Source organism: Megalobrama amblycephala, linkage group LG7, assembly GCF_018812025.1.
Source record: "Megalobrama amblycephala isolate DHTTF-2021 linkage group LG7, ASM1881202v1, whole genome shotgun sequence".
NCBI lineage: Eukaryota > Metazoa > Chordata > Actinopteri > Cypriniformes > Xenocyprididae > Megalobrama > Megalobrama amblycephala.
The window spans coordinates 48,595,287-48,608,802 of record NC_063050.1 but is presented as its reverse complement, the minus strand read 5'-3'; the positions used below and the strand labels follow the sequence as shown (position 1 = coordinate 48,608,802).

At 36.9% G+C, this 13,516-nt stretch overlaps 1 protein-coding gene across 1 annotated transcript in view; it reads left to right on the top strand.

Moving 5' to 3' along the window:
• The window catches only part of farp1 (FERM, RhoGEF (ARHGEF) and pleckstrin domain protein 1 (chondrocyte-derived)), a 97,811-nt gene that overhangs the window by 47,251 nt on the left and 37,044 nt on the right, over positions 1–13,516 (top strand). The window contains exons 3-13 of the mRNA XM_048197910.1: positions 3,383–3,487; positions 4,444–4,486; positions 4,577–4,655; positions 7,499–7,596; positions 9,562–9,676; positions 10,139–10,286; positions 10,481–10,576; positions 10,757–10,923; positions 11,156–11,224; positions 11,932–12,007; positions 12,298–12,520. Coding sequence (XP_048053867.1) covers positions 3,383–3,487; positions 4,444–4,486; positions 4,577–4,655; positions 7,499–7,596; positions 9,562–9,676; positions 10,139–10,286; positions 10,481–10,576; positions 10,757–10,923; positions 11,156–11,224; positions 11,932–12,007; positions 12,298–12,520 — 1,219 coding nt within the window. The remainder of the gene's footprint in view (positions 1–3,382; positions 3,488–4,443; positions 4,487–4,576; positions 4,656–7,498; positions 7,597–9,561; positions 9,677–10,138; positions 10,287–10,480; positions 10,577–10,756; positions 10,924–11,155; positions 11,225–11,931; positions 12,008–12,297; positions 12,521–13,516) is intronic.

Sequence of the window (13,516 nt, the reverse complement as noted above, 5' to 3'; positions counted from 1 at the left end):
CTTCTGCTCAAACAGCTGGTGCCCGGTGGGTTTGTAGACCACCGCACGGCTGCTTCAGGAAGAGGAAAACAAGATGCTCTTGTGAAGATCCTCAGCGAACCTCTTAGATGTTTCATCTAGCATATTTGCTTGTGTTGCAACCTTTCGCACTTAAATCTGTTTTTATTTTACGTGCCTTTTTAGCTTTTTTATGTTATGAATAGAAAAGAAATATAATTTTGCAGCATTGTAAAAGTATTTTGATCAATGTAATGCATCCTTGCTTAATAAAATTATTAATTTCTTAAAAATAGTCGGTAGTGCAATATTTAGCAAATCTTAAAGAATATCTTTATTTTTTAATACTGAACATTAGGCTGTAATGGTGTCATGCCTAAATTCACTTATAGCAGTTCAATCTAAATTCAATCTGTTCGTCATATAAAGCGATCTGAGTCTCTTCAGAAAACGGACTAAACCACTCAATTCATATGGATTAGTTTTAGGATCTCTTTATTGACTTTTTGAAGCGTCAACGTGCTAGTCGCATAGCTGTCCATGGAGGACAGAAAGCTCTCAGATTTCATTAAAAGATATCCATTTGTGTTCCAAAGATGAACGAAAGTCTTATGGGTTTGGAATAACATCAGGGTGAGTAATTAATGACAGAAATTTCATTTTTGGGGTGTTCTAACCCTTTAATTGCCATTTGTGGTGGTTCTCATGTGCACTAATCTTGTTAATACGATCATTCTGACATGATTTCCTCTATTTTTGACCTCTATGATCATCTGTTATCACACATGGAAACTTTAGCATAGCATGCACTAAATATCACATCTAAACACCCTTTTATGTCGTCCTGAGAGACTATTATTCACGGGGAGTGGTTTGCCTGGCGTTACTGTAAACATGCACACAGCTCTGCTCTGCTTGAAGAAGCGAGGAACGCAGATATATCGGCTCATTTATCTTCCGTAATGGAAATTCTCCATATATTAAGTGAACGCCTGCTTCCCAAAATCACTGCACGCGTTAACCTCAGCTCGCCCTCCGTGTGCCATATTTAAAATGTGTGTTTCTGGACGTGAGCTGGCAGATGCTGGAGGTTTTGGTTGGCTGGACGTCAGGTGATGAAATCCAGAGAAGTATTAAAGAGCTGTGTGGAGGATAGCGGCGTGTTTGCTCAGGTTCAGTGAGGTTAACCTCTTCCTGCATCGCGTTCATTGTAGAAGAATCAGACCTACAGCAGTTCTGCACATCTGAAATGCTTCACGTGTCCCATGAAGTTATGGAAACATCTGTGCTTCTGAGTTTTAAACACAGAAAGGTGCCTTTTTCAATGCTTTTTAGTTCATTATAGTGATTCACCGAAATTAATCTTTTACAGAAACTCTGAAAGTGAAATTATAGATTTCATTTAGATGAAAACTTTGTTAAATTAATCAATTAATTTTTTTTTTTAAATAATCAACACTCAATAAAAACTGAGTTGTATATAAACATTTAAATTGCACACTTTTCATTGATTATAATTATGTTTCTACTCCAATTCAGTGTTTGAATATAAACCTTTATACGGTACGTGGCTGTAATAACTTGTTTTCAGGACAGATTTATTCAAACACATTAAATAATTAAGTTAAAATATAATGAATTTTTATTTTTTAAGCTAACTAAACTAACAATATATGGCCATTTAATTGCTTTTCTGAGGTAAGTTATGTGGCATTGTTTACAGTCCTTTGTTTCATATAAAAATTAACAAGCACAAAGCTTATTGCGATTTATTGGATGGAAGTTGTGCTTCAAATAATGTTTGGTGAGGTTTTGTTCATGCATCAACTGAAAACAGCATAGAATAAAAGATCTGGGTTAAAAACGAGAGTGAACATATTGTCAACCCAGCACTAGCGTCTACACAGATGACATGCTTACACGTTACAGTTCATCCAAATTGTGGCTCAAAATTCACAATTCATCCCGTTCAATGAATTCAGCCTTCTAAAATGGTCTAGGCTGAAACCGAACATTCATTTTTGGCTAGGGTTGGGTATCATTTGAAATTTAGCAGTTCCAATTCCGATTCAGCTTATAGATTCCGATTCTTTTTGATTCCAAATTTTGATTCCAATATCGATATCATTCACATTTGTTCTATGTCTTATTACAAAACATTTCATTGTAGCTGAATACGATGAACAAAAATCAACAGGCTAAAGAACACTTACACAAGGAACTTTTGCCTAGGGTTTAAAAATCCCATAGTAAAAACAACTAGCCTAACTAAAATAAATTATTATAAATAATTATTAGTATTGTTAAAGACAAGTAAACACTCAGCAATTAAAAAAGAACAAAGAAACAAATTAGCAATCACACAAATAAATACAACTGAACAAAGATACGATTGAAATAAACAGTGTTTTAAGATTTTCAAGTATTCCGGTATAGAAACTGTAATCAAATGTAAAACAACACTGCACTTTATTAATAAAATATACATTACAAGTATAGCTACAAATGTTATTCAGTCAAAAACAGCGAGTGAATTTTCTCTTTGTCTTTTGTTTTTTGATTAACGTTATTATAGAGATGGCGGCAGGAATATTAGGCTGCTGTCACTTTAAGAGCTGCACGGATCCAATATACTGTTACACATGCGTTTTCTTTGTCAACTGTTTACGTTCACTCAGGACATAACCGTCTGTTTTCATTGCATCACTACTTTATTATGAATCTAAACATATCCCTAGCTGTGAATCCTGTATGAAAATTCCCAATAGGATCCTTTAGGTTGTGAATGAAAGCAGACATTTCAATAGAAATGCTGTGCACTGTTCTTTATTATTCTTTTTGACTGGAAATGGTGATGGCGGTCACTGTGTGGGGTGTGTGTTGTGTGTGTTTTCATGCCAGACAGGACTGTAACGTCAGCTGTGCTGCACATGTCTGTGTTTGTGTCGGCTGGCCTAGTTTTAACAGTGAGGTCATGGGTCACCTGCAGCAAGCGTCTTGTTAAAACTGTTGTGAAATCGCCAGTGGCCAATTAGGAGAGTGTTTGTTTGCCAATGCTTGCTTGAATGACAAACTCTTGTTGCTGTTGTCTTTAGCGTTTGCCGACACCGTTTACTGTAATTATACATTTCAGTGAAGTCTTTCATCCCTACTGCAGCGTAAATAGAAACTGAGAAGGTTGATGTTGATGTTGAAGTTTGAATGAAATTGCGTTTGCAACCTATTTTACCAGTGTGAAACAAGATATTCATTCGGACTTTCCTTAAACACAATTCCACATTAAAATAAATGCTTTTTGCCCATTTACACAGGTGCCTGTACCAGTTGCTGTATGTGGTTCATGTCTAACAAGCTTCATAAGTGATTTTCTTCTCTATTTTAACAGCAACGTGCTCCAGGGAAGGTGCTGTTTGACCTGGTTTGTGCTCACATGAACCTCATCGAAGGCGATTACTTTGGTTTGGAGTTCCAGGACCAGCGTAAAATGACTGTGAGCAACACTCATTTTTAATTCTGATGTCAATGTGTGAAAGATTAGCTAACTTTATAAACAGTATTCAGGTGCTGACGTTCTTTGTCCCTGTTTGAAATGTAGACACAGTGGCTCTGTTTCAAACCCTATCTAGATGGCATTTGTAGGCATCATAAACATGCTCCTGACTGGAGATCAAACAGTTTATATACAGGGTGCGATTTGTAGGGGGGGATGGGGGGGATTTCCCCCTTCTGGTCTATGTATCCCTGCCCTGCCTCAGATTAAAAAAAAATGTCCCCCTTGGGTGATGCTACTCCACAAATTACCAACAGAGCATATAAAATACCAAAAATAAGAATATTTTTTAAAACATCTCCAAGTAAAATAGAACTGTCTCTTTACGACCACAACAAACGGGACACTTTTCAGACTCGCATTCTGACTTCGCCTCATGAGCAAGTCAAACGAGCACGGAAAAGATGCAGGTCACGACGAGGGAGCTTCAGTTGAACAACAGTGAATTGCGGTCAGATGAGATGTTGTCAGGCTATGTCAGTAAAACTCCAATCAGCCGTTATACTGTGCTTGCTGCGCGCTGCAAATTACTTTATTATAGCTCAACAGTAATCGTGTATTTTGTGTCTCATTATTCTATTAAAAAAATCAGTAACTACAGATTGATTTTGCATTCCTATCAGAAATTAAATATTATTAGTTTCATTGTATATTGTGGTGCAAGACAAGTACCGAAGCTATCTAATCTAATACTTCAAATCTCAAGGTTAAATTAGAAGATTTATTGTAAAATTGTTTCTGTAACAGCTGCCAAAAATAGTATAGGCTATAGCTCCACTGTGGTTTATGATTTATTTTCAAGGAAAAAAAAAAAATATATTATATATATTTATATTTATGTTTATGTTTATATATTTATATGTTTTATTGTTTGATTCATTTGACTCTTTTCTCAGGTGTGGTTGGATCTGCTGAAGCCGATTCTAAAGCAAATCAGACGTATGTATATCTGATATGAATAGTGAACATGACTACCAGACGACACGATCTGACAGCACGTCAACATGCATCATGTTTCTCTGTCTGCAGGACCCAAGAACACCATCCTGCGATTCGTGGTGAAGTTCTTCCCTCCTGACCACACACAGCTATTAGAAGAGCTGACCAGGTATGATATATATATAATATAAATTTTATATATATATATATATATATATATAATATTTGAATTGAATTTCATGAATTTCACTTCATTAATGGATGCCTTTTAAAGCATTTGTTTTCAGTGAATTTTCATCAAAAGTACAATTTCTTTTACCCTTACACACTTCAAAGTCTCTTATAACTAAAAAAGATAGTCATTCTCATTTTGCATTTCAATAAATAAATGTTCAGTACATAAATGTTGGAGACATTTATTTAGTTTGATTGTAATGTGGCCTCAATCACTCAGTATAGAAAAATAATGCATCTCATGTTGAAAAGTGAATGGCTTTTAAATCATGAAACTGCTTTCAGGCACTGCCTGAATGTCCCTAACTGATGGCTTATTTATGGCCAAACTGCATTTTAATATTCTGCGGCTGATTGTGTCGACACAATCTTTGCCTGACAAGCGTAATGAATTTTACAACACGTTCATGCTGCCTTCACAGACAGAATGACTTGTGGCACATTTCCCTGTCGGCTTTAGAAAGTCAGGCATCAGTCAAGAGAACAATTTGTGCCGTGAGAGAAAATCTAAGGCAGAATAAGAGCTGTGTTTGGGTCTCCCAGGTTTCCTGGAATCTCTGTGGATCCTCAGAGCGACACGCTGTTCTGGCTGGACCCTCAATAGCTGTTGGCAATAGAGAAAGTGTTTTTTTTATTTTCCTGAGATGGCTGCGTATTATATTTCCGCCAAACCTGAATCCTTCGTCCAAGGACATTTTGCCTTTTGTAAAACACTTCAAGCTGTAAAAATCTTTTTGATGGATTATGTAAACATAGCTGGTATCTTACTAGAACATTTTGGAGATCAGTTAATGCTGGTGGAAGAACTGGTGGTTGATTTGAAAACTGAAGATTATGTGTTTTTAATTCTATTCTAAGTTTTCAATAGATTAAGGTGTTTTTGAAGAAGTGTTATTTGTATACTGTTATAAAACTGTTAGTTCCTGTCCTTGATTCTGGTTGGTCAGTAGCTGTATTTTATTCATGAACACCCTTAGCAACCACTCTTAGCAATGTAAACTGAATTGAAGCTTACTGTATTATGTAGAAGAGTATTGTGAGAAAGAGATCGATTGAGTGAGTGTATTACCTGCATTTAGATTTAGCGTTTTCCTTCAGGTCAGTCCTATGTTCATAATAAAAAATCCTGTTTAAATGTCCAATGTACTATCTTGTCCTTTTAACAGTTAAGGGGTTTTCCTGTGACTGACGGCACTAGTCAAAGCATTTGTCAGTTGCGTTTGTTCCATGTTCCAATTCAGTCTTTTCAATATAAAAGTCTTCGCTACCATTATTGATACCATTATGACTAAAAGTTTGCTAAGAAGTATTTCCTACTAAAGCAAGACAGTATTTGACTCTGGTGAGTGTATCTATAGCAGACTGGTGGGAGTGGACTTGGACAGCAACATGCCCAGTGCATTATGGGTGTTGAAGTTTTCCTACCTATTTGGCAAAAGGAAAGACAACAGCCTTTTCTTTCTCTGTTTCCTCTAGTCAGGTAGCACCGATTTCATTCCCCTCCCCCCCTACTTTCTACTGTATAGGCAGCCAAGTTTTATTTAAAGCCCGTTTTGCCAGTAGTGAAGTAAACCTTTAACAAAAACAACACTGTTTTGAAGGAAGAAGGGTTTATGGGTGGGCAGTATGACAGAAAAATTGTATTTCACGGTATAAGTAACCGATAATTTGATAATCCAGTGAATTAAATACTTCACATATGATGGTGCTTCATCTCATTTTGATTATTTTCTTTTTGTATCAAAAACTTGAAGGACACAAAACAACAGATTAGATTGTCTGGCATTATGTCAAATGTCTGGCATTTATGTAGCTTGTATTAAAAACAAAAGATTTAAAACAACAAAACTGATATTATACATATATATTATGCATACAGAATCTAAAGCACAAATTCTGATTTTATGCAGCTAGTTACATTTAAATATCTAGCTATATCTTATCTAGTATATCCAGCTATTATTACAATTTACAAGCCTCAATAATAGTTTCTATTGACTAATTTTTTGTAATAAAACTAGTGCTGTCAAATTGATTAATCTCATCTAACATAAGTTTGTAAATATATAAAATATGTGTGTGTGTGTATATATATATATATATATATATATATATATATATATATATATATATATATATATATATATATATATATATATATATATATATATTAGAATAATATACACATACATACATACATACATACATACATACATACAGTACACAAACACACACACACAAAACAAAAATGGACTTTGATCCGACTGGACCAGCAGAAAATATGGTTATTGTTGAGCTGTGAGTCCTGTTCGATCATATAGTCAACTGAATAATGATTCTTTTGTGGTTCAGTAAATGTGTTTGGCAGCACACCATAACAGATGGACATACTGAGAGAGAAATGCTGCCAAACTCAATTAGAACGTGTCTTTATAGTTCACTGCTGCACTTAGCGTCATGAGAAGATGACTGAAGTGAGGCTAACCTTCAAACACAAGGACTTGTTTTTTGCCCTCTGATCTGTTTCCTGAAAATTCCAGAGAATATTGATTTTAGAAAGTTAAATTGAATTAAAAATGTATGCTCTTACCTAAAATAGCTTGTTACCTTGCTGACATCAAACTTTATTGAAATCAATTACGTAACTGTTGCACACATTAAATTGATTGAAATTCACTCAATAAGCGTCTGTCACTGTACCGAAACCTTTACATTGATTTACTGTTTGTCATTTTGATTCAGTCTCTTTGCTAATTATGTCCTTATCTTTGTCGACAGGTATCTTTTCGCCTTGCAGATCAAGCATGACCTCGCTTGTGGACGTTTGACCTGTAACGAAAGCAGCGCCGCCCTGCTGGTGGCTCATATAGTGCAGTGTAAGACATACAAGACTTTTTAACAGCAATAAGGGTGTAAATGTTTACTCTGACAAAGATTCAATTTAATGTTGATTCTTTACGAAATACGATGCATGGTTCAATTTGTGCAAGTGCCTCTAGAATTAGAAAGCTAGATTTGGTCAAAAGTAGGATAAGAAATAATACATTGCATACTACTGTAGTAGGCCTAATTATAATCAATGACTAAATTGTGTAATAGATTTATTGGAGTTTCATTGTTAGGTCAATATGGTCGTCTTGCACTTTCTGATCTGATTCAGTTTGATACATTAGGGAACTGAAAATAGGTCAATAATTGTGTTTAGGTCAATAGATGCATTGGACACACAATATATTATTATCATATATACAACAAAGCAGTATGTTTTAGTGCATTAATCTTGTCATAGACTTCGCATTGTCAAGCTGATGCTTCAGCAGAATTCCTGGTGGTTTATTTAAATGACGGCGCTGTCATTGGGTGGATGGATCAGATTATACTCTGTTGTCGCTCAAGCAAAACCATGTTCAGATCATGTCAAATAAGATTTGTTTCCACATCACCACATCACCACATCACCACATCATAGACTGTGTAGTTGCTATGGAAACCACTGTTGAGCATAATGAGGACCAGAGTAGTATCAGAATCAAAAGACTGACCAGTAATATAAACCAAATAACAAAACAAAAAACATTTAAACCATTTAATTAAAAAAACATAAATAAAACTTATATAATAGCAGTGAATGTATTAGAATTAAAGGGTTAGTTCACCCAAAATTGAAGATAATTTTTATATATTACTCACTCTCATGTCGTTCCACACCTGTAGGACCTTTGTTCATCTTCAGAACACAAACTAAGATATTGTTGATGAAATCCGATGGCTCAATGAGAGCAAAGCCGTTCAAACTCTCAAGGTCCATATAGGTACTAAAAACATATTTGAAACGGTTCATGTGAGTTCAGTGGTTCTATCTCAATATTATAAAGCGACAAGAATACTAGAAGACTTTTCAACAATATCTATATGGGCCGATTTCAAAACACTGCTTCGGATCTTTACGAATCAAATCAGTGAATCAGAGCGCCAAAGTCATGTGATTTCAGCAGTTTAGCCGTTTGATTAGAAAATCCGAATCACTAATTTGAAACAAAAGATTCATAAAGCTCAGAAGCTTCATGAAGCAGTGTTTTGAGATCAGCCCAGGGGTGCGTTTCCCAAAAGCATCGTTAGCCAACTATTGTCGTAAGTCCCATTGAACTCTACTGGTAACGACGGAACTTGCGACCATAGTTCGCTTTGGGAAACGCACCCCTGATAGATGTTGTTGAAAAGTCATTATTTTGTTTTTTTTTGGCACACAAAAAGTATTCTTATCGCTTTATAATATTAAGATAGAACCACTGAAGTCACATGAACTCTTTCAAATATGTTTTAGTACCTTTATGGACCTTGAGAGTTTGAATGGCATTTCTCTCAATAGAGGCCTGACTGAGCCATCAACAATATCTTAATTTGTTTTCCGAAGATGAACGAAGGTCGGCATGAGGGTGAGTAATAAATTACGTTTTTTTTTTCATTTTTGGGTGATCTAACCCTTAAAAAAGAATTTCATATATTAAAATAAAACATTTTAAATTATTTATTTAATTTGAAATTAACCTTTTTTTGTTTTTGTTTTTACTGTGTTAAAACACTGTGTTCAATATAGACTGGCATTAACGTTGTATATATTGTAAACAACGTGTGTAGATATTCTGTGTGTGTGTGTGTGTGTGTATATATATATATATATATATATATATATATATATATATATATATATATATATATATATATATGTATATATGTATATATATGTATATATATGTATGTATGTGCGTGTGTGTATGTTTGTATGTGTGTCATATATAAAAAAAGGTGTATATTAAAAGTCTCTGTTTCTATGGTTACAGCTGAGATTGGAGACTTTGATGAGGTTCAATGTAAACAACATCTACTCAACAACAAGTACATTCCAGAGCAGGACACATTGATGGACAAGATCATTGAATACCATCGGAAACACGTGTAAGTGTGAAGTCTTGACTCAAAGTGAAGTCAAACCAGTTATTTGATTTTAAGTATGCTTGGATTGTAATGCAATATGGTCCATCTGAAAGCAAACTTAACATCAGCATTAAATGATGTGTGTGCTGTTTATTGCCACTTCTTATTTAGCAAAATTCCCTCTGTCTTTTCTGATTAAGCAGAATGTTCAGGGAGTTGGTTGAGTATAATTTGTAGATTGCGTTGACATTTAAAGTTCAACCCGCTTTTAATGTAGGAGGTGCAGTAAACTGTGTGATATTTATCAGAGAGCAGGTTATAAGAAATTATAAAAGATCTGTTGATTCTGAAATGATGTACAGAGTGTTGAGGTCGTACTTATTAAGCTTATTTATCTATCAAACAAACTTGTTGAGATTCTTTGCACAAACATATGTTTTGTGAAAAAAAGGCTTAATTTTGTACAATTTAACCTTTCCACAGCGGCCAAACTCCAGCTGAATCGGACTACCAGCTTTTGGAGATCGCACGAAGACTCGAGATGTACGGAGTGCGTCTTCATCCAGCAAAAGATCGAGAGGGTACAAAGCTCAGCCTCGCCGTGGCTCATTCTGGTGTGCTGGTTTTTCAAGTAAGTTTGCAGAGTTTTGTCTAAATAAAGAAGCATACTATTTAAAGTTTCACCCATTGTAGCTATATGCGATGAGTAATGAAGTTTATCCTGGAACAAAGATAGTAACTCATTTCTGCTTTTATTGAAGTTTTCCCATTGTCTTAAATTCTCCCTAAATGCACTTTTATATCTTTTTCATATGACTTCTAAAGGGACACACCAAAATAAATGCTTTCAACTGGTCTAAAGTCCGCAAGCTGAGTTTTAAGAGGAAGCGTTTTCTCATAAAACTACGACCTGATTTAAATGTAAGTGCTCACTTTTTTTATTTTATAGCACTATCTGAATGTCTCAACTCAAAGCTATGTCTTGAGTACTGGATTCACAAACAACTTTTGGTATTAGCATAAATCATTTTCTGTGCAATTGCCCTCTAATTTAGGTGTTTCAATAGGAAAAATAAGACAAAATGTCTCTGTTCTCTATAGCAGAGTAACTGTCAGGATACTCTGGAGTTCATGATGGGAAGCAGAGACTGCTGCAAGGTGTTTTGGAAGATTTGTGTGGAGTACCATGCCTTTTTCCGCCTGTTCGAAGAACCCAAACCCAAGCCCAAACCGGTTTTGTTCACCAGGGGTTCCTCCTTCAGATTTAGGTAACAAATTGTGCAGATAAATGAACTTAAATTATGCAGTTCAGCACATCATCAGAAATTAACTTTACCATTAAAGTACATTTCAAATCTGTAACTTCCCTGTATTTATTTGCTAAATAATCAGAGTGCAAGAAGGTCTCAGTTCTTGCTCAGTTCTTGGTTAATGTTTTGACATACACATTTTCAGCTTCTTTCTTTGTTTTTGAACCTGTGTCATGTTTTGTCTCATCAGTGGCCGCACACAAAGGCAGGTGATTGATTATGTAAAGGACTCAGAATTCAAAAAGGTTCCATTTGAAAGGTGAGATTTCTCTGTTGACCTTTGTCTAAATGTCACTACCTTTCTGCTGCATTTCTGCTGCAGTTATCGGTTTCCCAAGAACCTTTGAGATAAATCAAATTATGCATGCATTGCCTCATTTACACACCACTTCATGATTTTTTTTTTTTTTTTAATGACACCCACATGTGATTTATCTGTATTCTATTCAAGCCACATTATTATATCTCCATTTAGCATTTTCATCAGATTGACTGTCAGGCTAAAACATTTTTCTAAAAATATGTCATAGAGACTTGGTGGGGTGCTTCTTTTGACTAGTAACCAGTAAACCACCCAGAACAACCTTTGGAAATCACTCAAAATACCCTAAAAACCACCTAGCAATGCCCTAGTAACCACCTACACAGTCACACACCCTAAAAATCACCCAAAACATCCTACAAACCACCTGGTAACACCCTAGTACCCACTTAGCAACCACCCACATCACCCTAAAAACATCTCGCAGCATCAAGGTTCTTAAGCACTAGATGTAAATATCTAGTTGTTATCTAACAGTTTCATTGTAGTCAATGCACAAGGCCTTTTCATTATCGTACAGTAATCCAATCAGCCAACATCCATGAAGTAGCTGAGTGGAGATTGGGCCACAGTTTTGAACTTAGTGAGGAGATCTCCTTGGAAAAACAAAAACTTGCTAATTGTTTCCAATCTTCCATCCTCAGAAAACACAGTAAAATTCAGTCCAACAGTGGTCTTTCTCCATTTCCACCCAGGCTGTGTGCTGAGGGTCAAGGAGAGGTGAGTGTAATCTAGCTAAAGTGTAGGAATACATTAAAATATCCCATACTATGCAAGCTTAAAGTCGACTTCAAAATAGACCCCAATTACTTTCTTAAAACACGTTACTGGTCTTATTGTGAGCGATTCATCATTGCATTTTTGCAACCAAATTGTAATAACTTGGGTCTGCTTTCATTCTGGTGTAGAATGTCCAAGTTAAATGGGTTGCATTTTCTTGTTGACTTTTTTGTTGAATTTATGCCTCTTATCCTCTTCTTTCTCAAAACTTTGCCTTCTACATGTTGCAGAGGAATGCCAGTGCTTCCGGACAACAAGCGGATTCACCTATCGGGCGCACCCAAGTGACTGTTGAAAACCCGGCTCTCCAGCGTTACACTGGAAGCCTAACCTCACAGACCAACGGATGCCGAAACGGGACCCACGATGAGGCAGATGCTCGATTAAAGCCGTCCCCATCCAAGCCGCAGGCCGAGCATCTGAGCACAGGTCTAGCATCGCATGCTGCCAAGGGTAGCAGCTCCTCGATACCTTACATCGACTGCAGTGACATAGATAGCGAATATGATGTGGTCAAAGGCCGCGTCACCAGGTCTCACTCCCACACACATGACAATGATGAGGTTGAGTCAACCGGCCGTAGAACGAACAAGAGTAATGGTTACGGAAATGGTCATCACAATGGACAAGGGGCAAGCAAGTCTATATTTAGGGAGTCTCCTTTGAGCACCCATCAGTTGGGGAAGAGTTCACACACCTTCAGTGGTAGTCAATTGTCTAATGGGTCGTTTTGTGGTAACGGATCACCACGCACTGCTCTACCCCTGAGCAGTACCTTGGTGGATGAATTGTTTCAAGGTATGGATAGACGTGGTCTGGTGTCACCTTCCGGTCACATAGTTGGTTCCCGGAGTGCAAACTGTAGCCCGGTGATGAGCAGCTTTCACAAAACCAACTCCCTGAACCATCCAGAGCAGATCGGCTATAGTAGTCGTCGCCGTTGGGATGACGGTAGCCATTATCTTACCAATGGCCGATCTGGGAGCGAGGCTCAACATTATGGGAGCTACTCCCCAATTGTCAATCGATCCCCACACTTGCAGAAACTCCACAATGGCATGCGCAACCGTTCTGACACTGACCCCATGATTCTGAGCCAATTAAGTTCAACCCCGGCCAATGAACCACGATCAGTGGTCTCAAGGGCTGAACGTATGGCCGCCCTAGAGCGCCGTGTTGCTGCTAATGGGTTTGGAGCACCTAGCCAAGCTCGGTCCAGCAATGTCCAGCGACTCTATGGAAGCCGGCTGAGTGCTAATGACCACAGCAGCCCAGTTCATATGATTGATGGTTCAACTAGTAGTGGAACGGAGTCTAGTGATACAGAGTCAGATGCAGGCAGCAACTCTTACAGTCAGCCCCTTGTCTATGGAAACCCTGGGGCAGCCAATTCCTCCCCTATGCCCCGAAGCAAGTTCTCCTTTGGTAGTCTCCAACTGGAGGACGAGG